This window comes from Schistosoma haematobium, chromosome 3 (genome assembly GCF_000699445.3).
Source record: "Schistosoma haematobium chromosome 3, whole genome shotgun sequence".
NCBI lineage: Eukaryota > Metazoa > Platyhelminthes > Trematoda > Strigeidida > Schistosomatidae > Schistosoma > Schistosoma haematobium.
The window spans coordinates 27840967-27868868 of NC_067198.1; the positions used below are offsets into that span (position 1 = coordinate 27840967).

Here is a 27902-nt window from a genome sequence, read left to right on the forward strand (position 1 = left end):
TCCTTACGTTCGTAGGGAGCGGTAACTATATACTCTCCCAGGTGGGTGAATATACATATATATATGCTATGGGACACATGAGTGAAAACTTGTCTCTTACTGGTGCACATGTAACGTATATTTTCTCACAGGGTAAGTATACCTGTGTGTATGCCAAGGGTGAAAACTTATGTGTTACCGTTATTCATGTTGACTACGTTTGCCCTTGGTGAGACGCCTGAGCTCCAACATCCGGAGATCCCAACAATTTCCCCTAGAAATCCGTCGGCTCAGTGGGTTTGTGAGCGTCGAAAGGCTGATTTTAGTCCATATGAGCCAATCGGCTTTACCAAGTGAAGCTTTATAAACTTTAAATGGCTAGAATACTACAACGAAATGGAAAATTCATATGTATTGGTTATTTTGAATCTTTTCATTAATACTTCGGACTGTAACTGATTCATATTTGCTTAGAAATGGAAAATCGTAACCTATTAGATTCAGATCAGCTGTAAACTACTGAAAAGTAATTCAGTAAATTGATAGATCTAATCAGAAGTAAATTCTGAACTACGACTTCATTTCAGTTGGTACTTGCCAGCTAGGTGTTTCTACAGTACTGAGACATCTGATTTTCACCGCAACATTCAAAGTAAAGTCACTGAGTGTTGAAATCAAAAACATTACTACAAACACATTGCCGAACACACCGAAATTCTCTTTGATTGCCTCCGGTCATCTAATACAATATTAATTCATTTTAGAACTAAACTATCTTATTTCTCTATCTTCTGATCTACTTCAAAATTGGAAAAATAGGTTCTCAAGTTGTATGTGTATCACCTCAACTCGCTTTGTGGTATTTTTAATACCTCATTTTTAAGTCATATTACATTTTAATGATATGACTATGAAACTTGCTAAAAAACCATACAAATTTGATAAGTTTGGCTTTGTTCCGGTGATTCAGTCAATTATAGTTTAATAAACTAATATATTTTTGTTTGTATTACATGTTTTAGTTCCAATTCACCATTAAAAGTTTTAATGGACTTTATTATTGATTCATTAGTCGACACGATAATTTACAGTGACACATGATAACTGGAAAAGATATATATGTATATACATTTGTCTACGCATTCACATGAACTTTTGTTGAAATAAACACTGATTTCAATCCAGTATTATTTATAACTTCTGACCACTATAAATAGGCATAACAATAATAAAACGAGTAAAGTGGAACTTTAATTAGCTTTATATTCGACCACTAAACATATTAAATAAGCGAAATGAACAAATCTATTTATTTACTACTTACTGTCTCTATTGTTTGTGTAAACTGGATAACTCTAGATGCTAAGCCATTTCACTTAAAAAGTGTAGCATCTGATAATGGAAACAAACTTCTTGATATTAATCATGATGATCAATATTCTGACTATGATGAAATAAAACGAATTTTTCAAGAAGGTTCCATTAACGATCAACAACCTACTAAGACGACATCACCAATGGCAACGACAACACGGAAACCTACGACTGAATCAGACAAAGAGGAAATTGAAGAATCAGCAGTGGATGATTCAGATGACCAATCACCATGTAGCGGTGGAGGGGCAATATTTACATATACAATACGCGGTGATGATATTGATGGAGATGGTCATATGGAATCCAACAATCATGATGATGATATGCTTGCAGATGATTATGATTTCAACCCAGTCTATTCTTGGTTTGGAAGAGAGGATTCTTATCACCGACGTCCAAGTAAACCGTATCGTAAACCTTCGCGTAATACATGGTATTCACGATATGACAGTTTCCCTTTCTAAATTTTTCATAAATACTGAATGCAAAGTAATGATATTACACCAGACATACATTTTTAATCATTTATAATATTTTTTAATCATGACGTTTATATTGATCAACTTAACACCCAATAAATTACTACTCACAATCAACAGTAGTATGTTTTTATGTGTTAACTATTAGTGATTATGATTACTTTGATGTAGAATCTGAGTTCTTATTTTCATAATAAACAAGATTTAAAAATTTAGATTCGAACTTCACTTGATCAAATCATTCAGAGCAGGATCATGAAGGTAAGCATTATCTAAAGTTTTAAAAGTATAAATACAGAATAAGTATACAATGCAATGTACACATAACTGTCCAGTTAATTTTCCGAGTCATTAGTGTCTTGTTATATTTAAGAACTAAGAACTGTAACACGATATATGGACTAAATTTTCTCACAAAGTTTACCACAAAACTTGGTGAACAATCAATAAGTTTTTGAACATTATATGCTCAGAAAAACCTCACTATATTTAACATTGTTACAATCACAGGTTTATATGTGGTAATTAGTAAAACTAACATGAAGCATTAGGCTTTTAGAAGCTCTACTGTAAAGTCACAACCGGTCGAGTTTGGATATATCGACAGCGAGACAGCTGTCACAAATCACATTAAGTGATTTTCACAAAATTTCACAAAGCGACAGAAACTAGGCAAATAAACTACTGGATGCCCATTGACTTAATCAAAAGTGGAGTGTTCGCCAAAAAGTTTTAATTTTTAACCTAGTGTGAATTAGAGATCCACATTTATAAGAGTTGCTAAACCATAACGAAACAGATATCTAGTTCAGAATATCCTAGTCCATCATGAACACAATATTTGTGACAAAACTATCCAATTTATCATTTAGATCCTGGTATAACTCTAGATCGTCGTTCTTAGTTTCATTATCAACGATTATAATCTATTTATTTATTCCAAAACAGACTTGAGAATTTCTATCTAATCTTTTTCATAGTAAACAATAAATGAACGGAAGAAACATGCATTACCCATTATCTACTGTCTATCGATAGGAGATATCTACCACAAAACTCATGTTAAACACTACTGATTGAAAAAAAGTTAATTCATTATCTTTTTAAACTTAAACCAGAAAATAATCTAGCTCCACCTTAGTACCGTAAACTTAAAAAGTTAATTTTTCCCAAGTGTCAAGAGAAATTCTTCTAAAAACCAGCTATTCATAAACACTGAATGTTCTGTGATCAGTAAAGAAGTATTGTTCAATATTTGAACTGAGCATCTTTGATACCAAATGTTCAAAACTTATCATTATTATTTACTGAAGCAAGATTTAATGTCTATAAAAGTTACTTTACATTATTTAAGATACACGTCACCTTTCTATTATTCAAATATAAGATTTTAGACATCACTATCAAGTTATCTCACGACTAAAACGTTTTGTTGAACAACTAGAAACTGTATGATATTGGTTACCATTTAAGAAATATCTTGTTATCATGAAACATTTCAATAGATCATCAAACTATTACGTTAACAATTCCCTTACAGTGTCTTGAACTATAATAATGAATGACTCATTTTCAGAAATATAGATTGTAATCTTTTGTTATATGATGACATTTTACGCTGAAAGTGTTAAGCGAACTAATAATAGGCGGAACAATTTCCTAATGTCAATTGAAAATAATCAAAACTATCAAAGTAGATTCGTTAAAGGTGTTATTCATTTGTCAATATATCCTATCAACTATAAAATAAAGTGTGAATGAACTTAATGCTTTGTATTCTGATCAGAATAGTTTAATTGATAAAATAAAACTTCAAACTAGATACATTGTTTCATTTCAGCAAAATAGTTATTATTATTATTATCTGAACACATAAATATTGGTACAAGAGGGCAGCAAATACATATGTGCCGCACAAAACAATGAGGATTTGAAGAGAAGAAGGAAAAAAAAGTAAGGAGCGTAAAAAAAAGAACAATAACGTACAGATTAGTGTAAGGTAGTGTAATAATAATAATTGTGGAAACGAAAAGGTACAGTCAGAAGAAATCTTTCAGTTAAGGAAGAAGCAACTTTTTTTTTATGAAGAAAGTAAAAGAAGGTTACAGCAAGATCACCACTGGTTTCTGTTCTGAGCCATATTTGATAACGTCTCTAGCCACTGTATTGCACCATCTCAGCCAGGGAATCGTGAAGGACCAACACAAGCCAGCCCTTAGCAGCTTTATTCCATACCACGACATCATGTCATACACTGACTACCTCTCCGCTTTTTCCAACCAGTCCCAGCGTCGGCAAATAATTCATGACGTGGAATTCTCTGCGACTACATTTGTAGAACAAAATAGAATAAAACATAATGAGCATATCAAGTTGTTTTATATTTCAACTCTTTATTAGTTCATTGAAACAAAACATTAAGAGATGTATGAATTAACTTAATGGATCATTTTCAAACTCAAAAGCACTGAACAAATTCATTTGATTCAGAATACCAAATAACATTACTGAGAGGAGAACAAATTAGTCAAACTTAACAATCATATTATAAACAGTGAGATTATATTTTATTATGAGAAAAAAGGTAAAATTGTTTTCATAACCATCATTACAATAGTAGGCTCTTCCCTAATTTAATTTACTAAATTCATTTTAACTAACTAATTAACTGGCTTTCAGTGACCAACTAGATTTTTAGCGAAAGTTCTTCAACACTTATCTTTGTCAACATGTCATGTAGTTTTACAAACAATGATAGCTTATTCTTTAATTTTGTATTAGGCCAGTCTGTAAAACTATAAGGGATACTTTGAGAGGAATGACTTCAAGTCAAAATGAAGATATATGAAAACAAGTTCGGTTCCGTTTATTTAGTCAGTTATCAAAATGACTTCAAATCTTATAACTCCGATACTAGACTTCCAATACGTCGAACTCCAATGTTCCATGTCTGTTTAATCGATCTTAGGTGAAGATAGCACTGGTCAGAATAGATCTAAACTATCAATAACAGAAGTAGATGGGAGTATGACTGTTAAGATGCTGTATTGGTAAAGTAAACGAATAAATTGAGTTCAAAATGGGTTGCTAAAAATCATATTAATACTTATGTAAGTATGTTTAATAATTCAGGCTTATTATAACAAACAAGGTGAGGATTGAATGTTGGATAACTATTGAACCATACATTTTAGGTGGAGAGCGTTCTTATAAGTATGGATGTAGCTTTAGCTTTAGTGTTCAGGTAGTTTTTTATTACAAACTGGCATCAGTTTACGAAAGATTCAATTATGTATATTTATATATTTAGTCGATCTCTATTGGTATATGAACTCTTTACTAAAATGTTTTAATATTGTTTTATGTTATAAATTAATTATAAATTTTTGGAAGCTGATTTCATCAGGTAGGTGTTTTTTACCCTAGTGTTGATATCGGTGGTGAGTTCTGAACCAAATATCTATCGCTTTTATACTAGTGGCTATCTAGACTCAGTAACTTAGCGGAGAGTATGTTGACATTGAAAGCGATGGGTAATAGGTTTATGCCTCAGTATGTGTATCAAAACTGAGCTGAATGCAAATCCTGCCAGTCTTCATAAATCCCTATGACAATTAAACCAATCATTATTATTGAACTATGGCACATAAACTATTAATTAAATTACCAAAATTTATCATTAACACGCAGCTTCATTCATAATTATTTTTCGCTTTTCGGTCGACTTCTAAAAATTATCTGACAAGGAGCCTGAAAATCACACAAATAAATAAGTTTTGTCCTTGGAATTTCTTGTTTTCGATAGTTTCCTACGGAAAGATACTACATTTTTACGGACAATAGTTTAACATTTCTTTAAAGTATTTTTATCCTAGTCCGATGTTGATGGGAGAAAAGAATACTTGAAAATGATTTAATGTTCAAGATCTTAGTAGGAAATTCGCTTGAGAACGATCTGACTCTAATTATTCATGACCCAAAGTATTTTTAAGCATTTCCTCTGAACAGTTAAATTGTTAAACGACTAACAGCGGTACCCTAGAAGTTCTTTAGTAAACGGAATACACCCATTAAGACATTAAGAAAGATTAGTCCAGCGAAGAGTTCTCTTTTCAGCGAATCCATTTTCATTGCTTTACAATCGCAAATATATATACTTACTTTTACACGATGATAATAATACTGATAATCAACTTGTTATTACATGGTGATAGGTTAAATAAACAGAGGTATTAAAAAAATAAAATTCTTTTTAAAACAAGCAAAGTTTAATAATCGTTTGATTGTTATTGGCTTAGGTATTCATCAAAAGATAGATAGGGAGATTGTCATTGGGAAAGGATGGCTCAGCATGATAAAATAAAATGTTGAAACAGATGAAATGTAATCGGAATGATCGTGGAAATAAAAAAAAACCCAGTTGGGAGTAGAAGATTTAAAGGGAAGATGGAAGGTGAAGCAGATGACTGTAAAGGAACGAGAGTATGAAAAAGAGAGAAAATTCTTAATACATTAAGACCATGGTAGAAGAAGAGGTTGTACCAGTCTTTTTTGCACACACAATTCTGGTTTTTCCAGATGTATGGCTATTGCTTCGGCAATGCAGAGAAGATGCAGTCTAATTGGTCTTAGGAAGACTTCTACTTACCTTGTAGATGACTTTGAACGCAGAGTCTGTCTTGATTGAATGACCTGTGTTCACAAGGTGTTCGATTATTGATAAGTCTTGCAGGTTGAACGCTATATTCGTCTCCTAAGCTATTCTGTAACCCCCAAGCTAGAACTATACAGCGACCTGAACACGAGGGAGAATACTCAAAGTATGCGAGAAGTAGTTTGCTCCAAGGTTCATTTTAATACAGAAAATACAGGGTTTTTATAATATTTTAAATGTCCTTGGGTTGCTAGAAGATTCTGGAATGCTACTAAACATAGTAGCAGTGTAGCAGCCAACCAATCAGAGCCTCTGCATGTGACGTTTCGCTTCCTTGATATTTTTGGCTAAGACTTCAAGTGAACGCTGATTGGATGAAACGCTCCTTAGTGTTTCCTGATGCTTGCTTGTCTTTTGCAAGCAATTTTCTGGATCACCCCAACAATTATAGAACTTCTTATTGAGCCGTTGCCTCCTCTTTTTAGCCACGCCGGATAATGTTCTTGAATTCTTTTGGATAAAGTACGCATCGAACGACCTATATACCTAGCTCCACAAGAGCAGGTAAATTGGTAAATGCACATTGAGTTGGTCAGATGCGATAATTTATCTTTCAGATTATTGGTGAACAATGATCGGCTGGAGAATAATATTCGCAATGTTGCTGCGAAGAATGTTCTTTTTAAGGAATCAGAAATTCTCCTCTTTAAGATATATGTGGCTCTATCACCTTTGAAGTCGATGTTCGTGTATAAATTTTTCTTTTCTACTGTAATTATTTGTGTTTTTGGCTTCATATTCTTATCAATGAATATCGAAGGATACCCGTTTTTGATAAGTATCTCCTTTAAAAGGCCCAATTCCTCATCTACGACCTCGGGGCTACAGATTCTTCGTATTCTTGTAGCGAGTGTTATTATTAGGTTTCTTTTTCGGCTGATGGGAACCCAGCTGTGGAAATTTGATAGTTGGCCATTCCACATGGGTTTCCTGTAGATAGATCTTTTTAAAGTACCGTCTTGCTTTCTTGTCATTTCCACATCAAGAAAGTGAATATTTTGTTTGTTTTCAACCTTTAATGTGAATTTTATTGATGGGTGGGAATTATTAAATGTCTTCAGAAGATAACTTAAGTCATATTTGTTGTCACAAAGATATCATCTACGTATCTTTTATACAAGTGAAATTTTTCTATAGTCGCTTTCAGTTGATTGTTTTCTAAACTTGCCATGAAACAATCTGCAAGTAATGGACCCAAAGGGGATCCCATTGCTATACTGTCCTTCTGTCTATAAATTACGTCATTGAACATAAACTGTATATTGCAAATGAACCGCAGTAATAGTTCCTTCAAATAAACATCTGGTATTCCAATGTTTATCTCGTTATTATTTATGTACTTGCAGATGAAATTAATGGTCTCTGTGAGTGGAACATTAGTGAATAATGATTCGACATCCAGAGATAGCATAATTTTATCACTTACATTCACTTCTTTTATGGGCTCGATAAATTCAAAAGTATCACGTACGGAATGTTTACAAACGCGTTTAAAAGGTTTTGAGTTTAGATAACTATGGTTTCTTCGAAGAATTTTCCAGTAGCATTTAAGATATTTGTTCATAATAACGCAATCCTTAAGAAAGATAACTTCCGCAAGTGTGACAAAAGAAAGTAGAAACTCATTACGTTTCTTTACTATCGGAAGGTCCTTGGAATTTTTTAGTAAACGGAATACACTCATGAAGTTTATTATCAGCATTATTATCATTCTGAAAAAAAATGTATATATTTGCGATTGTACAGTATTCAAAATGAATTCGCAGAAAAGAGAACTCTTCGCTGAACTAACCTTTCTTATTTAACGCTAGAAGTTCAGCAAAAACACATTTTGGAAGGATTATATTTCAAGCACATCAAAAGTGCAAACGAAATACAAAACGAGCGCGTTAGGTACAAAGGTTGAAGTGAGTGGAAAACTTCCGGTATATCCATAATAAATACAGACGAAACCCAAAATTTAACAGTATGTAAGAGTTAAATAAAATTATCAAGGTGTACAAAAAGGAAGCTAATACAAGGTTCACTAAATAAGTTCAATTTTAAAATTACTTCTGTTTATCCGTTGATATTTGTTAACAAAATAACCTATCTCTATATCATTAATTTATTACTGTGATTTACGCTAGAATCAACAGATTAACAAATGATCCCTTCTTTTATCACACTGAGCAAACATCTTTGCTTGTAGCTGATTTTTTCTCTAGGTGGTTTTAAAGATAACAAGTCAGTCTATACTTAGTTTCATCCGATTGCAAACCTAGTAACCATCAATTAGTGTCTAACAAATTGAAAACGTTTTATGGAGTAGGGTGACGAACAATTTTTAAAATTTACTACTTTCATTGTTTTTAACGTAGTTCAGCTTTATTAGGGTCTGTCTTGAAGCTAATCACTAATGATTATCGCTTGAAATAGAGGAAGTCTTGTGAGTTGTTGATTATGAAGTCATTTTTCATCACCTCAAAAGTCACTGGAAATATATCATGCTCGTCACAACATTTCAAAATCTACCCCATATAAAATTGTGAAGTTGTACATTGCTGTAAAATCTCAAAATATCAGCTGTCAGTTGTTTCGTGATTTCCATTAGTTCATCAATTATGATACTAAATCGTGGTGTAAACTAAATTCGTATAGAAACTTCGCCATATCATCTTATGTCATTATAAAATATAGTTTAGTTAATGATAATTATACTCTGAAAATTTGTTCAAAATTTGTGAGTAATCACATCCGTATTCAGTATGATCACCAATTTATCCTACACTGATTAACGATAATTCGTGTGTAGGTTAAATTTAGAAAAATTCTATAATTTATTTTCATTCACATTCATATTTATCTAGACAAATATAAATGTTAAAAATATTTTCTATCATATTTAAACAATGAATAAGTAAACTTAACTACGAATTTTTTTTAATGTTTAGTTGATTATGTGATCTAATACATTTCTATGGTAATTGAAATATTAACAAATAGACATGATGTATTTAACCGAGTTCACACACGTTTATTGTTAATACAAATTTGATTAAACCAATGGTCCAGTATACAACATATTATCTCTTCATGAACTGTATATTAATAAAAAACACCATATATATATAAATGCATTTGTTTATAAGGTTAGTTTACAATTCATGGTGTTCACATAGTCAATAGTTCTTAAGAGTCTTTTTTCACACAGTTAATGATATATAGACAAATATTCTAGATATTGAAAGAATCGATATGTTTTATATTGAAAATTACATATTACTATGTAAATGAAGTGTATCATGATTTGGACGTCTGAAGCGTATTTTTCTTTTTAAGAGTATTTAAGTAATATATTATGAATACTTGTTCAGTAACAGAATTGAATTGTTTACAAAATCATCCGATTTAGAGTAAAATATATTTTGAAAGCAAGCAATTATTAAAGAATCCAGAGAAATTTATTTTCATTAGGACCATCCCATCCTTATCTAACAACTACTGACAATTATAATATTGAATAGTATCAGAAGGGGTTTTGTGGAGATTGTAGTAATTTAAACAGTTTGAGATCATGAGTCAGTTGAAGCTAGACCACCATGGGGAACCTGGAGGCACTGGACGGCCGCTTCGTCCTATTGTGGGACTCAGCAGTGCGCATCCACGATCCCGCACCCCATGGGATTCGAGCCCAGGACCTATCAGTCTCGCACCAAGCGCCTAACCAACTAGACCACTGAGCCGACATCCAACGGTGTTAATGTATAACTTCAACTAATCCACGAAATTGAGCGACACATCCACCATTGTCATCAGGACTGACAGGTCCTGGGTTCGAATCTCGCGGGGTGCGGGATCGTGGATGTGCACTGCTGAGTCCCACGATAGGACGAAACGGCCGTCCAGTGCTTCCAGGTTTTTCATGGTGGTCTAGCTTCGATTGACTCACGCTCTCAAACTGTTTATAATGTTGAAATTTTTTTGAACTTGAACTACACAATTTAAATTATGTTAGGTTGCTATTTTTAGGTCGGTATATCGGTAATGACTTAATCACTTTTTAATTCTGTAATATGCGTAACTTTTAAATAACTTACGTTCAATAAGTTACGCACTCTGTGAATTACAATAACAGCTTTTCTTATTCAACCAACTGTTGTTGAGCAATCTACTGAATTTATCAACCAACTCTATGCATTAAACCAGTGGATGAATGTATTTAAATCAAATTAGGAAAGTAGGATTTTCTAAAGTTTGAAAAATGTTTTACGAAAGATCCATAGTGTGTAAAACTGTGATTAATCATGACCTTCACGAAGTTCAATAGCTGTACTATTTCTTGTACTTTTGTTTATTTTTTTGTTTCATTTAGTGGGAGAATACTGCATGTAGGAGTGTGATTTCCATTAGTGATTTCACTTTAAGCCTTCCACAATATTTATGTTTTTCATTAGTTGATTGAGCCACACTTCATCGTATTGGTAACAGGCATGAATAAGTTCAAACTTTAATGAAGATTACACCATTTACGTATTAAATGAACCGAAGGATAGACAAAAATGCTGAACACAACACTGAAAATTGAAAATGGTGATGACAACTTCAGCGTATATGCAGTATATCTGGTCTTTAGGGGAGTAGTAAAAACAACTAAATAGCTCAGATCTTATATTTATTTAACCGGTTTTACAAAATTCTGGAATGAATGAGGTGGATGGATTGATCTAGAGCTGCAACTGGATTTTAAAAAGCCCTTTTTTAGTATATAAATAAAATGTTTTTTCCTATTTTTGCACATGCATATAGTTCCACCCATATTACCAGTTACCCTGTAAAACAACGTAAATGATTTTCTTCCCCGTTTACTATCCACATTAAGTGACCATAAAACAATGGCACACTATCAGAAGCTCCAAACAATTTCAAATATTTGCATTAAAAACTATGATGGAAGTATATGGATTCATTTCAACATCTCAAAAATCAAAAGTAATCAACGAATAATCTTTAATTAAATATGAATGACTCGACGTTATACTTGATTATCTGGAACGTTTCTAGACTAAAAACGAAAAAAAATAAAATAAAACAACTCGATCTCTTAGTCGCCAACAACTTTCTTATTTGAACACTTTCGGTACCCTACTGGTGTCCTTATAGTATTGGGATGATTGTCTTCGTGAAAATTAAATTAAAAGTTTTTTTATGGACTGACATCAGTTGGAAAACTGGGTAGCTTTTTTATACAATTTTGCAGCTAATTAGTATTCTCTCGTCTGTCTTAAATTATGCACATGTAGCTGCTAGATTGGTTAGTCTGTCTGAAAATTTCCCTCATTAGCTATGACGACTTCACAAATTTCTTATAGAAACCTTACTGAACAAAAGCACCAGCATTTTCGAAAAAGTTGAACTGAATACATTCATGTTACTAGGCATTTAGTACGCTTTATGTTATTCTGACTCTTTCGATCATGTTGTAATGTAGCCAGTATTTTAAGTGATACTCCTCGAATGAACGGTTGATTATGAAATCGAAATAATGGAGGTGATTTTTACTGTTGTAATAGCTGATGTAGCCCAGGACTACAACGAGCGCTTCGAAATTACGCTAACAGGATCAACAAAGTGTCCTTCTAAACAAAGAGAGAAGGGGTTATAACGAATGTCACCCAGTGCTACGCTGTCAACAATGATAGCAGCGATTATAGCGATCAGTTTCATGGGGCAGTAATCGATTGTCGAGAAACGTTCAAGAACAGACCTAACCATCCTGATGTGAGACTTACCCTGGGTAAGATTCAAGATAGGAAAAATAAGAAAACGGTTTGCAACAACACTCAAATAAAAGCAGAGAAAGTCAGGATACACGCCGAACGTAAAAGTGGAAACAAAAGATTGGAGAAAAGCATTACAGATGACAAATGGAAATATGTGGAATACCTAGAAAAGACTGCAGAATAAGCTGTAAGGGAAAAAATATGACAGACCTATATAATACAACTAAGAAACTAGCAGAGAAAAAGAGATGATAGCAAGAAAAGTCAAAATTCGATTGATTTACTCATTATGAGTTTCGTTCAACATTACTTCCGTTTTAATTCAATCTGATGATTATTCAGAGTAGTATTTGTTTTGTTTGCCCGTATGATATTTTATGCTGTATAGGATACGATATTCTTGTATTCAACTGACATGAACTACGCTCAGCATGTGATTTGTTATATGAGTGTAGGAATCATTATATAAATGAGTGTATTTCTTATTAGAGTCGGCGTGTTTTAGGGTTAATAAATCATCACTTATAACCAGTCTTCGTGCTCTTGCTTTCGAGTCGTAGAAATTGCAGAGGTCCCTCGTTTCGAGTATAAGTGCTAAGAGTTTCCGACAACCAGATATAACAAGTAGCGTTCACCTGACAAAACATATCAGAAACAAATCAAACTGATCAGTCAAAAACAAAGAAGGCACATCAGTTAGCGAGGTTCAACAGCAGTGTAACAGATAGATAGAACACTTTGAAGAACTCTTTAACTGACCAGTCCCACAGAACCCACCAGATATCCAAGCAGTATACACAGCCCTATCTGTAGATGTAACAGCACCGAAAATGGAGAAAATCAGGAAAACCACTAGACAAATCAACTATGGGAAAGGAGCAGGATCAGACAGCATGCCAGTTGAAGCACTGTAGTCAGATATAGAGGTAACTATCATGATGAGTCACGTTCTCTTCAGAAAGATTTGGAGGGGAGAACAAGTATCGGCAGACAGGAAATAAGGGTACCTCATCGAGACCACGGGAGGTCTTAGTATGTATAAAAAACAGAGACATCAAACTACTGTAAGTGCCAGGCAAAGTTTTAACAGAGTGTCGCTTGACTTAATGAAATATTCAGTGGACGCCCGATCTCAAGATCAAGAAATTCGCAGTGACCGAATCGCGAAACTACAATCAGTTGAACGGACTTATTTTATCTTATTCAAACATAAATATCAGTACAAAGAGGCATCGAATACATATGCGTCACATCCGATTTGTGCGAGGGTTTGGATACTTCCCGGGTGCCCAAACCGGAGGTGGTTTTCTTAGGGGACCACTCCGCTAGCCTTTAACCTAAAGGTCTAATCCACAAGGTAGTAGAGCAACGTCAGGAGATGCAGTCCTGTGGTAGTCGGCGACCATCAGTAGGTTCACACGCCATTAGTTTCCTCAGGATTCTGGATCCCATGTGCACCATTGGTTTAAAATCACGGTTTTCCAACTCCCTTAGGTTGACTCTCCGTGTCCGTCAACCCGATCAAAACGTCGAACATTCGCCTTTCATTCTCTCAGTTTCGTAAACAATACCCCTGCCTCGAGAAGGCAGTGAATAAGACTTCACTGTCAGAAATTGAAATTGAACACACTGAAGCAAATTGTAACTCATATTACTCACTTCTTTATGTACATTTAAATTCATCTTAGCATATTTTCCTTTGACTTATTTTTTCTACTGATTCTGTTATGAATAAAATGTATCAGCATGAACCATAAGCAAAATTTTTCCTGGTTAAATTAGTTTATAATTTGCTTGTATTCATTATTCTTTTTTAATGATAACTTAATTGTTTACTGCCGTTTTAAATAAAAAAAGATTACCCACTAGTGAGACTATTTTATCAAAAATATCAGGTAAACAGTGTTTAGGAATTGGTAATTAAGAATATTTACATTACATCCACATATAATACTGAAAATATTAATTTATGTAAAGTAAAACCATATATACAATATATAATTTCATAGTAACATTTTATGGTTTTTCAACAAATTAATTAATTCTTCCACAGATGTACAGAAATAATCGGATATAGTTTTAACTTTAGGACGAATAACATTGACACCGAAACCGATAAATACAGAAGCTGGTGGACAAGCATTTGCATCTGTCATTCCATCACCTATCATCATAACTGGAGTATGCAATTTATTCAGTAATTCATTAACGATTAAGGCTTTACCATCGGAACGACTAGTTGGTGCACTATGATCCAATCCAACAAATGTGCCTATGGGAAATTTTTAAAAAAGCTTACCAAACAATGGGAACATAAAGAAAAACTTACCATAATATTCAGAGTACTAAAAGCATTGCTCTATTCAAAATATGGTCTAAAGATACTACTGATGTGACTTAATGCATCACGATGATAGGGTGTACAAAGAAACATCAACAAAGCAGGTCTTGTTGTTAAATGCGTCATAGCTTTCTCAATTTCGTCATGAGTTGTACGGATGATGTGAATTGCTTATTGCAAAAACAGTCAAACCTTAGGCAACTGGAGAGTAGTTGTACATCAGTTGGAATATTCTCCGAAGTTTTTTAACCTACATTACATATTGCAGACAAATTCCCTATTAAGTTATCGAATATTTTTCTAAGGAACAAAAATAACCTTGGACAACTGATAGTTGTAACAAAATGGCGACCTCATTATAACGGATGTTTGGAAGGAGTAATCACAAATAAATTATAGTGAACATGAAATCAGTTTGCAGTGATTTAGTACTTATTAGTTAGTTTCATAACAGGAATTCTTCAATACAAAGCAAATCATTACTTCATTACCGAACATTACCCACACTCAGTTATTTTAAATATTTTTCAGTAAGTGAGTGACGCGCAACTTGGATTGGTTCAAGTTGACATACTACAGTAACACAGCGAAATAAAATTGTCAAGACAAATCCTAGAATAGTAGAAGTGATAAAGTAACAGTAGTAGTAAAAAATAAACGAAAAAGTATAAGATTTTAGGATTTAGTAACCACAGAAAGATAGAGAGTGAATCCACCTGAGCTATTGCAACCGATTTTGAGTCATTCCCCTCAAAGCCTCTAGTTATGTGAATCCCAACCAGGTGGTCTACAACGGTCCAGATGTCAGTGACTTTATGGACTGGTGCCACGTCTTATTTGATACCCGTTAGTCTTCTTCCAACATACTCCTACACCATACAATTCCCCACATCAAGGTAGTCAGTGGTTGGATAACACATGTCCTAATCACCTCAACTAATGAATATTCACTACATCGTCAACTGATCTGCCATATCTACGTGATACCATATACCTCTTTTCGGCACCGTCCACTCAGTGGTCCAAAAATACACCGGCGATGCTCCAAACACACTTATGATTGGATGGTAATAACCTACGAATATCCCCTAATCTCAGTGGTTATGTTTCACACCCATGAAGTGAAACGGAGCAAACTGGTGAACAGTGAACTCGTCATTTGGTTGAAAGATGGATATTTCGCCTACCCCACAAATGACACAAGCTGGCAAAGTCAACCAACCTTTCAGTATTCGTGCCAAGATTTCGTCATACAGCAGGCTATCAGGGATGATGAGATCTCCAAAATAAGTGAAGTGGTCGACGCACTTAACTACATCACTCCCTATCATTACTTCAGGAGTTGACACAGACCAATCTTAGAACAGCATTTTGGATTTGAAGGGGAGCAATTGCGTTGCTGCCTAAGGTGGTCAAAAGAATGCATCTTATCAGGATCTTCATCAACACAGAACCAAGTCACCTGCGTATTCTAAGTCAACAAGTAAATCTCCTGGTGGAACACAAATCCCTCCAAAGTCAGATGATGAAAGTGACATATCTATGATAAAGTCAAATAAAAATGGGGAAAGCGCACAACCTTGCACAACACCACTTGAAGACAGTCCCCATCAGTAGTGTTCAAGTAGAGAGATTGTACAAGGTTGATGTACTTCCTTGGTTTGTCTTCCAATGACAGACGCACAGAACTTATCAATCAAGAGTCTAACGCTACCTTACGCGCCACACAGTAGCAATGAGGTTATGAAGAGACAGAGAATTTAAAATGCGTATATTAAAAGAAGAACAATAACGAACAGATATCAGTGTATGAGAGTGAAATAATAATAATAATAATAATAATAATAATAATAATAATAATAATAATAATAATAATAGTTCAGCTAGCAAAAATATAACCAGAAAGAATTCTTTCAATTAGAGAAGTTACGTTTATTTTCTATGGAGTAAAAGAAAGTTACAACAGGATCGCCACTGGATTCTATTTTGAGCCATGTTTGATAATGTTTCAAGCCACTGTGTTGCATCATCTCTAGGACCCCAACCAGGGAGTCATGGAGGACCAACAGAAGCCAGTCCTGTACAGCTTTCTTTCATATCACGACACCATATCATAAACTGATGCATGATGTGGACTTATCCCCCGATAGTTGTTGCAGAAACAACGTGAACCCTTTTTAAAGACAGGGATAACTATTGACTCGTTTCATGACGGAATACTCTAATTATCAAACCTTTGTAAATAACTCAATCAGTTCCATAACCAGAAATTCACTACCATCTTTAAAAAAGGTCGAAAGTAAGTCATCTGGGCCCGGTGATTTGTAGTGCTTCAAGAGTTGGAGTTCCTTGCGGACTTCTGTCTCATTTGGTGGATCAGTCATCACAGGCCATGGAGGGCAAGACAGTCTGATCGATATTGCCGGGGCAGCAGACCAGTTGAACTGCCCCTCCTCCGAGACGTCGGTAGATGTTAGTGATTGACATCCCGTCATCTTCACAGATTGTTTCGCTCACATCAGACTTCTTGCTGCCAGTAAATCAGATGAGTCAAAAGAGCTTCCGGCAGTTACCACATGCAGGTGCTGCTTCCAACTCATTGGCATGCTCCGACCACCAGGCTTCTCGGTTCTTACACAAACCTTGTCAAATTTCATTTCGTAACAGTCTTCGCTTGGGGTTAAACTCGAGGTCATCCGGAGTAGACCGACAGGCTTCAATGAGTTGTAAGGAGCCCAAAGAAACCCCGTGCTCATAAGCGGGACTTTTCGAAGAGCTGCAAACGACTTTACTCGCCATTTTCATGGTATCATGTAATTGCAACAAATGTTTATCTATACTTTTCGGTGGGTTGGTAGCTAGCCTTGAACCTAGCTCGGTTTGATATTTAGTTACAACTGAAGTTTCTTACACATTAAAGAAGAGTAGAAACAGAAGAATACACTGGTATCTGGATCGACAATTATGCTCAGCCACCTATGTTAACATTTTAATCCTGAGTTACTCAATTTCAAGGTCCTAGTGAGGCATTATGCACTACCGGACGCTAGTTTTATATAACTGCTGCTACTACCGGTTCGGTTATACCGGAGTAGCTGAAGCAAGGTTCAAACTTGTGATTGCATCGCGCAATCGTAAATTCATTTATAAAGATACCATATGTGTGAATTAGTAGCGTTTTCTTCCCTATTACTTATTTTAAGTTGCTTCTGCCTCAAAGAAACATTACAGATATTTATAATAAGGTCAATAATTTTATGATGAATAAATCCAGGGTGGCTTCTCAGTTACTCATATATATAATGTTCAACTGTAGTTTCGACTTGTACGAGAACAACAACATTGTTGCTTTGTAGAAGAGTCTGACCATTTTGAGATTAACCTTGAGTTGCAGAGAAGCGATGCTAGTTGGTGCCCACGAGAAACAGTTTGTGATCTGTACAAAACTTCTGAAGGCGATTCGTTTTATCTAAGCTGAGACTGATGAGCTCCCTTGTGACACCCAGTCAGTTCCTTTATACGCACGAACTGGACACTCAAAATTCAAGTTTGTATCAAAACACTTTCGAAAGCTCGTTATCGAGATTGTCTAACTAATGGTTTGATTCACCCTTGAGATGGTGGAGAAGATTTGTAGCTCAGGTGGATGATTTTGATGGAGTTTTGTTCTCTGAGCTGGATGGCTTGGTCATCGTTCTTCTGAACAACATCATCAGCACAAACTTCAGGTAGAAGTCTTCTACCAGCTCAGAGAACAAAACTTCATCAAAATGATTCACCCTTCAACGAGTCCGAACTACAACTTATAGGTGTGTAAAATGAGAACCAAAAACAAATATTTCGCCTCACCAATAGCTCATTCTAGTTGTAGGGCCAGCGAAATGTCACTAAGACCTGGCCAAATCATACGACAGTTGGGTCATTGAATGTCGAGAGAATCATCGATCCTCGTCAAGGTCAGGGACAACCAACGCGCACCAGTTAGTCGTATACCATGTACTGGCCCATGCGGCAGTGGTCTTACTTTCGCTTGTATCTACCTTAACCAATATATTTTTGTAATAACGTCCTCTGTGTTGGACAGTCTTCAAAGCACCTATGGTACCTTGATACGTCAATGGGGTAGTCCACGTAAGGTGCTGACCACGAGGTGTGACTTCGACGTTAGCTGATTCGTCACACCATTCCCGTCTAATTCGAAGTCTCCAATCATCTCGACATAGATCATCTACGTTGGTGATCTACACTGGTGAGCAAGACTTCGAATAATGCAACCTATCACTACATAGTAAAACCTTCTGGCTTAGCACTACGTAAACAACCGTTACTAAGATTCCAATCGTCTAATGGTGATTACACATTAGTGTACCATAAGTATGTATGTACTATGAGTGTCTGCATTACCAGTGACATCGAGCTGCCAAATAAGTGCACGTAGAGCAAACTTTTGAACCATAGATAAAGAACGTATTTGTGGTACTTGACTGGAAACTACGCAGGTATCGCAATAAATGTACTACCTGGATTCATCTCTCTGCAGCTCAAAGCTGAACTTGAAATGAATATAATGCAAAGCTGCCGCTCATTTTCGAATAGCTACACGAATTTACATAATGCTTCAGTAAACATCAAAGTTATCTTGAGTTTCGGTGGTAAACTACTTCATTATATTAAATGAACTGGTGTAAAGGAATCGGTTTTACCTACAATTGTGACCAAATTTTGAACTGAGCTAGTACGAAGTGCAGCTGTCAACTTAATGTAAGTCATAGATAAGCACTGGTTACACTTACAAAATTTCATGAGACTTTTGAGTGAATCAGCTTGCAGTCTCAAGAGCCTCTTCCACAAAACGAACGTTAGCGAAACCTGGAGACGCATTCCAAACAAATATTTTTCTTAATTTTGTCATAAGACTTACTAAGTAAGACGTTGGTCCTATTTTAAATCGCCAAGATTTGTGTAGTATCATACTTCTTCAAATGGAATAGGTAAGTTTATTTACGTTTCAAAAAAGCTAGCATGGCTCCTGAATACAATTGCTTCTGGAAACTTGATAAATATTCAATATGTAGAAGATACTGATCTATTCCCGAGGGATGAAGTTCAATAAACCAGGCTCAAATCAATAATTTATGATTTTAAAGATTGGCCTGACCATCCGAGCTTCAATATGAGACTTAATCCTACACTAAATAGCAGAGGTAATCAAAGTCATGTTGATTATTCAAATAACATATTCTGACTTTAGGATTGTTTATGGAATCGAAATCTATCAAGGTATTTTTGTCTTAAACTCTTTAGAGTAGTTAAAGTTTATATCCAAATTATTTATTTAAAAAAACCCATTCCTCGTTATCATAACAACCTTAACCTAATATTTTTTCTGGTTAGCGCTTTTTTAAAGATTTAGTTTTCCACGGGATGGGGTCGCTAACTCCATGCCCGACCCTCCTTCTTTATCCGGGCTTGGGACCGGCAGCAGCCCCAGAGGGGCTCCGGGCGGAGTTAACCTATTATTATAGGCCTTATTTAACAGATTTTTGCATTTGCAAATGTCTCCTTTTTTGAACTATATAATGCGTTTCCTCAATTTTTTACTCCCCTTCTTTTGTGTAGCATTACCGATAAACGTTATTGTCTAATTCTTAGGACGAAAATATTATTTCAATAATCCTATTCCATTCACATAATTCGTCGAAATCCCCCCTTCTATACTTACATACATTCTGTAGAAATTGCAATTCAGCCTGTAGCCCTTCTAGAGTTTCTCCCAATCGAAAGCCCGGATAAAGGAAGAGGGTTAGGCATGAGGTCAGCAACCCCATCCCATAGGAAACGACTTTCCTAGAAAAATGCTATCCAGGAAAAACAATTGGAACTCTCAACTGGGATTCAGAAGATCGTCACTCGGAAGAATTATGATACCCAAGATGCTTCGGAAACCACGAGGCCGATGCCTCTCCAGACGGTACTACAAGTAACTAACGTTGGTCCTTATGTCTGAAGACCGAAAGCTGAATGCAAGAAACATTTGACTACTGATGGAATAATTGTTGACATCTGGATATTTCTTAGAAAATCAATATTGCATTTATGCATACAAATTCAATGGTAAAATTATTTTGAATGGAGATGGTTTGTTTTCACAGACAGGCTAACATACAAGAGAACCTTATCTAACTGCAGTTTTCAAGAGGTTACATTGTGCACAATTTTGTATCAAAGCAAACGAGAAAAAACTTCAACAATCAGTATTACCTTCGTTATTGAAAATCAGCTTGTTCGCGTAAACATTTTCTTCAGGAATATTGAGCAGTTTGGCTACGCGATTAACTAACGGATATAATCCACCGCTTACCAAGTAAACATCAACCCCATTTTCTTTGAACTGATTAACAAGATTTCTGTCCAAAGCGTGAAAAATAAATACTTAAATAAATTATCCAGACCAAAATGATTATTAGGCCATATCATAAATTCATCAAGTTCATTTAGTACATAAGTTTAGATCTCAAAGAAAAACTTTTGAAGTCAACTGAGTTATCAAAACTTTTAAGATGGAGAATAGTTGGTTGAAGAAGAGAACGATTTAGCTTAAAACGTGACCTAAACACATCAGCAAACGGAGATTTGCAGTTCCCCTGATCGATTCGTCAGTTCCCCATTACCAGACACCTAGCTACGTCAGTGTTAACTCAATCGTTCCACCATACACCGGCAATGCCTCAAAGACACTTAAGACCAAATATTTGTGGCCTACACATATGCCGCATCTGTAGCACAATACAGTGCGGACTGATGCGTAATATACCCGCCCATTGATTGGCAAACGGATATCTAGCTATATATTCCATATAGTTTTCATTTAAATAAAACATGTAGTGAGCAACACAAACCATATTTTTTTTACCAATAAAGGAAATATTTCAGTACCCTAAAGGCTAATATGATGAATTGTCCGCCACCTTGCCCAAAGAAGTTAGATCTCAGTATCACTAACAAATTATTGCTACCAAGTGTGACAACAACTACAAAAAGTGGTTACAAAACACAGCCACCGAAAATACTCAGTTTGTGATAGTCACATATGATCAATTCAAGAGGTAGACCGTACAAAATAAATTACATTTCTGAATAAAAACAACAGACAAACCATCCCAAAACTCATAGTTCAGGTAAGAAATACTAGTTACTTGTATAGAAGCGAATTACATCAAAGAATGCGAAACACTGTAAACTTTATGAAAAGTTCATTCCCAATATTTAAGCTGTCATACAAAGATATTGCGTAAAGTCTATTCGAAGTCCTCATTTTTCTCTGAGTAATACTTTTTACCAAGTTTCACCCAAAATGTTATCCACAGCTATTTTTAGGAGAACGGATGATAAACTTATGAAACTAAACTGACTGATCGAATTCTGCAATAGAGACTGAAAGGATATCATAACAGATCCAAATAAAAACGAAACAGAGACAAGAACTTCATTGACCAACTCTATGTATATAAGTTAGAATACCAACACCTATAAACAGCATTTTAGTGCTGTTATAAAACTATATTAAAAGTAGCCCTACAGTATGACTTGATAGAGTAAAATATAGATTAATCACTTCCATTTTGGTACATTTAAAAAGATTCCAGCGATTTAATATGGATGTTTCATTTGAAAACGTTTAAGAAATTCCCATCAGATTTACTTGACATCATTGGTATTTACATCTAGTGGATGTGAAAGTTTACACACAAGTGTCCGTACAGTCTGCTTGCGGCAGTAGCTTAGTGGTGAATCCATATGCTTTACAGTCACTGAGCTCCAGGTTCGAACTCCACCTCACCTATTTCGGTATGAGCAACAGGGTATTATCACTAACCTTTAGACTTGGAATGTGGCTCATATCCAAGTAACTTAAGAATGAGTTAAATTATTCGTATTTTGTATGATTACTAACTTCGTGTGTACGAAAAAAACCGCGAGGCATATTACTTCATAACACAGTTCAATAATTTATTTAGTTAACGTGTAATTCTTATCTTATAATCATCAACTGTTAAAACCAAAATAGTATTTGCGTCACACTGTAACAGCGACTTGGATATCGACTACTATTAAAATTAGGATTATATACATATACGTAATTAATGGCTCATGTCCTTCTTAGTTTCATAAAAACACTCGTTCATTATGAAGTTTTGAAAATAAACTGTCTGTCAGACCTGACCATAGTGACATTTACATTAACAAAAGTATTTATTAAGAAAGGTCAATTTTTATAGGAATGAAAGTCTGATAAAACGAAAATCCATGGTGATTTTCAAAATTGGTTTATTAAATGAATGGAGAAAATAAGAAATGAAGTTATTTACACAATGATAACCGGAGCATTATGATTGCAAAACTAAAAGATTTAGTGAGATGAACTTACTCAACACCCGGTGTTAGTCTAACCGGATGGTTGTCTAAAAAGTCAGTAAGCTTCTTTAGATTCAAATTCATTATTGATAAGCGGGCTTCTAATGCCTTAGTAATGTCCAATTCTCCATTCATAGCCTCCTCAGTGCTAATGAAACTTTGAAATATAGACGAAATTTATTGTCTACATTTTTTTAACTTTATCAGTAACTCCAAGAAAACCGGCAATTTCATCCAGTCCTTCATCTTCACAAGCCGTTGAGTCTACGTCCAAACAAACGCATTTGATATTAGACCAATCTGCAAACATCGATATGTTATACACTAACAAAAAGAAGTTTATTACACTTCAGTTATGTAGTCTCTGAAACAGGAAAGAATCAGATGTACTAGTATACAAAACCATGTGTAAGGACTAGTTATATGGAGTAAAGATTTGAAACAACTAAAGATGCCATACGTCAAAAAGATCTATGAGGGTCTTCTAGATACACATCAGACTAAACCAATACTACAACACCAACGATTGTGACTTGTACTTTGAGAACAAAAGATCAGGTGCCTGTGTCAGTCCTCTCCTAGTATGATTTCGTGTCCTTATTTTTCTCTTGAATGAGTAAATTGAAGGCCCATGAACTACTTATCCTGGTAGTTAGTTCTAAAAGTAAATTATTCGGCAAGAAATTGTGTTCGTTCTTGGCTTCTGGATCCGCCAGTTGGAAGAAAACAAAGGTAATTCAGGTTAAAAATCACTTTTAAGTATCCTTCACACCATAATTACATCGCTTCCGAATCAAATGTATAGTAATGTAATAAAACTTGGTTTCCAGAGATCCATGGTATGAGGAAAGCCACTGGAATCACAAGAGTACAATTCCTCTGTACATCTAAAAGATCTGAGTAATCTTTTAAAAAAGGGCTTGCGACTTGCACAGTACGCTCGAATTCGGATCTCATTATGGGCTGAATAAAACAGTGACATACCTTTGGTTATTTTGCGAGTTTTTCTTAACCCCTAAACCAGTCTATGACACTTAGCAAATACCAAACGTCACTGAGCCATGATCCACAAGTGATGACTGACTATGATCCCTGGGTCGTCGGTCAAGAAGTAAAGACGACAAACTTTTCCTAGTTTTCTGGTTGATACCAATTTGCATTAAGAAGCAACTGACTGCACTATCACACATTATTGACGTTTCGAATAAAAATAATTTCAGACCAGCTGGTGGTCAAGTTGCTACAGAAGTGATTGATGACCCAGACAAAACCATTATTGTCCTGAGTAGTTCTAATGTGGATACTGCAACTGATGGGAAATAAATGAAGCGTAAACACAGAAGAGAAGGAAAGATAGCCAAAAATAACGCAAGTTTGGATGAAAAGTCCTTGGTGGGCTCATATCCGGTGTTAAAGATTACTCCGCCAAGTCCCAAATTAAGACGATATTTAACCCTATCATACATATAGGAAAACTTCGGCCTCATCAAACAATGTCATGTCATTCGTTCGACAGTTTTATCAGCCACATGTACAGGTCCTATGGCTGGTATCTCAGTGTGAGTAGAACAAGTATTTCTAACAATACACGTGGAGTATACTTCGCTTGAATAGTTTAATTCTCAGCTTTTTCCAGATTTGATCCCGCTAATAAATCTGGATTTCCGTATAACAGTAATGAGGGAATACCATCACTGCGTTTTGTTCTCCATTTAACGTACAAAAACAATCGTTTCGGACAAGTACGGTTATCATATTTCAACTGTCTTTCGTAAATAATACAGCATCTAGCTATGGTCTTTTTACACATATTCTGGGGCTTTTGGTATTCGCACCTAAATTATTCGTGTCCTGTTGACAATAATAAGTCCCAGAAGTGTTTCCTACGCTTCAATAGCTTTTCGCTCTCCCTATTGATCCATGGAGGATTATGTGATAGCTTACGTATTGACCATAGGATAAACGGTGATGTTACAGACTCGAATGTAGCCTTAAACTTATTCCATTCGTCTCAGATCGACCCCGCCTGCATTGGTCGATCAGTCAGTCGAGATAGCACAGTCTCTGATTGCCGGGATATTAGCCCGCCAGATATTGGAACGGTGTGGGGCAAATACACATTGTATACCGTGTGTCTGGAACATAAAGTAAAGTACAACGTGGTCACTATTCGCTAGTAGGAGGTGTTGAATGTCGATGACATTCTCACAGAGGTGTGTGAGGACAAGGTCCAGCAATAACGGACCATTTTCCAAGTCAATATGTCGGTCTTGCGATACAGGGTCGCTATCGAAACCCCCACCTGAAGCTGTAAGCTCTATTCAGTTGATATGCGGTGCGTTGAAATCTCCAATGATGAAACAACAACATGCCATACACCAAGAACCGATGTCTTACGATAAAGTTGTCATCAAAACAACACGGACCATGATACATCTCTCCTATAGTCACTAACCCGTGTCTAGACTTGGTTGTACATCATGCTACTTGAAATGTTCCATTAACATGTGCCTCCGATGCGATTGATTATATACGAAAGTGATCCATAACATATAACATTATGCCGGTTCCCTTGAGACTTATAACTCGATCACTTCTAATACAGATGTAGCCTGCAATGATGAGGGAACAGTCTATATGTAGGGCGAGCCAAGTTTCAGTGACAATTATATTGGGACTTAATTCATCCACCATCAAACTTAGCTCAGACGTTTTATTTCGAAGACTATGAGCGTTCGTGTAACATACATCTAAGGTGATTTAAGAATCATTCGTTCTACCCACACAGGCCTCGGAAGCATTGGCTTCCAGGACCTGACCACCCGAAAACACTTAGTCGTAAGATTCGCTTTGCCACTTAGCTTTCAACTTCCTAACTTTGTAAAGACATTCTTCCACTTGATTTGATCCTCAAGCGGCCAATCTGGTCGGATACGAATATTTGAATGCGTCGTTTAGAATGATGTCTCTTCCTTCATGAATTCCAAGTACTAACTTTAGGATCCTTTTTATTTGGATCTCGCCTCAAGCTAATTTACCGACCCGAGCTCCCAATTTTGAGGGAAGCCGCCATAGTAAACTTTGGGGAGATTTTGGAGAAATGGCACAAAAGCCCCAAAATTTCCCCAGAATCTTACTACAATTTGGGGAAATATGCTTATATTTATTAATAAAACCCTGAAATTTTTCACAATTTTGGGGAAATTTTGCGTTTTTCCCCGAAACTGCCCCTGATAAGACTCGATTCTTATCACTTTCGTGATATGTACCCCAAAAACCTTTTCAGATAGTACATTTCTGATAGCAGATCGTGTGTATCTTTTATCAGGGTCATTGTCTTTCGACTCCTCTAGATTCCAAATAATTAAACTGGGAACAGGTTAAACTTCTTTGAAAGTCGTGTTCGCGGCAAGAAAACTAACGGCAAGCTCCCAGAAGTTAACAGGAAGGATCTCACATCACTGAAAGGCAAACTGTCAGGATTGATACAGGTCCAGCAACCTACTTTCCTTATTACCGTAGACTGGTAATATTTTCCCAAATTACCAGTGACAGACAACCGACATAGAGGATGAATACGTACATTTATTATTTAGCGTGGCGTCGAGTTGAGATTAACTATGAACACCGCTACCAAGAAACACGTGCCAAATAAATCAGAAGGCGTAAGTTGAACGTAACCATTATGATGCTGGACCACTAAGAAAAGAACAACTGCTTTTCTGAAGGTTTTAAGTATAACCTTTCCTTCTTAGCTATGGTGCATCACATCGACAATTCGTGAAGTTTTTCAGAAGCGGTCAAATCAAGACATATTTAAATTTGAATTTAGTTCAGGCACACCATGTCTGATAACACACATCCTACAAGTAACGAAGACGATGCCATCGTGATGATGCATGATATAAGACGAATCTCCAATGATATTACGTTATCTCAACGGTTTACAAGTTGGGACAATTTTGAGAACTGTTTGAAAGTATTACATGAGGTAATACGACTTCTGTGGTTAGTAATTATTTTTGTAGTATAATCATACTAAGTACGTTACGTCAGTATGTAAAAAACAGTGATGACCCGAATCTAAAGTATTTTTTTCGTGAGATGTGTTATATCATCTATAGCATATGCATAATATTTACAACCCTCAGCACAACTAATATATTCTCTATTAACCTATTTCTGCCACAAAAGTCGAACAAAACAGTGAAAATCAGCCAAAATTGTGATAAAGAAGGGAAAAACGATAAATCTTATTATAGTATCGTTACTTGTAGCGCTTTTTTTGGTAGCCTTGAAGACAATACAATTTTTATGACGATATATGATTTAATCATGTTATTTCATATAGAAATAAATGATTTGTCTACGCTCAGTGTATAGTGAGGTAGAAATAATTGCTAGTCTGTGATGCAAATATGAAAAAACTATTATAGCAGCACCTGAATAATGAGTTTTCAAGGACTTCGCGACACCATGTAACGCAAAAAGAAAAAACCCTTTTTCACCTAATCGTGAAAACGTTAAATAAACTTTCAAATTAATTTATGATTATATTCGAATTTTGGCTCTGCAAAAAGCAGAAATGAAAAAGTAGAGCAAAAAAGTGTCGCGATACCCCTGGAGCGCTGCCGCTGCACAACGACTCTGACATTCATAATCCCACAACGTAAAGTAGTGTAGCAAAATCATGAACATTTAATCAGTGGCTGAAGAAGTGAAGTACCTTCCATAGTAAATAAGCTATCCATACTTAAAAATGTCACGAATATTCATGGCTTGACAACGCCCTTGGCTGTAACACAATATAGTTGTAGGATACCAACCCAGTCAAA

At 35.4% G+C, this 27902-nt stretch overlaps 2 protein-coding genes across 3 annotated transcripts; one reads left to right on the forward strand and one right to left on the reverse strand.

Annotated features, from left to right (window-relative positions):
- The first annotated feature begins 1064 nt into the window (after positions 1–1064).
- Positions 1065–11863, forward strand: MS3_00005423 (uncharacterized protein). Its single transcript, XM_012939681.2, has 2 exons — positions 1065–2096; positions 10904–11863. The coding sequence occupies exon 1, from the start codon at positions 1275–1277 to the stop codon at positions 1818–1820; it is 546 nt and encodes a 181-aa protein (XP_012795135.1). The 5' UTR covers positions 1065–1274; the 3' UTR covers positions 1821–2096; positions 10904–11863.
- A 114-nt stretch (positions 11864–11977) lies between these two features.
- MS3_00005424 (uncharacterized protein) lies at positions 11978–27855 on the reverse strand (the record flags this gene model as incomplete). 2 transcript variants are annotated; one of them, XM_051213497.1, is made up of 5 exons in its annotated part: positions 27339–27855; positions 23256–23431; positions 23081–23215; positions 20914–21059; positions 14315–14583 (listed from the first exon to the last, which is right to left on the reverse strand). In XM_051213497.1, exons 2-5 carry the CDS (start codon positions 23375–23377, stop codon positions 14315–14317), a joined length of 672 nt encoding a protein of 223 aa, XP_051069477.1. In that variant the 5' UTR covers positions 23378–23431; positions 27339–27855. The 2 variants fall into 2 exon arrangements, with proteins under 2 accessions (XP_051069476.1, XP_051069477.1); XM_051213496.1 differs by lacking the exon at positions 27339–27855 and having other exon boundaries at positions 11978–21059.
- Positions 27856–27902: the final 47 nt, after the last annotated feature.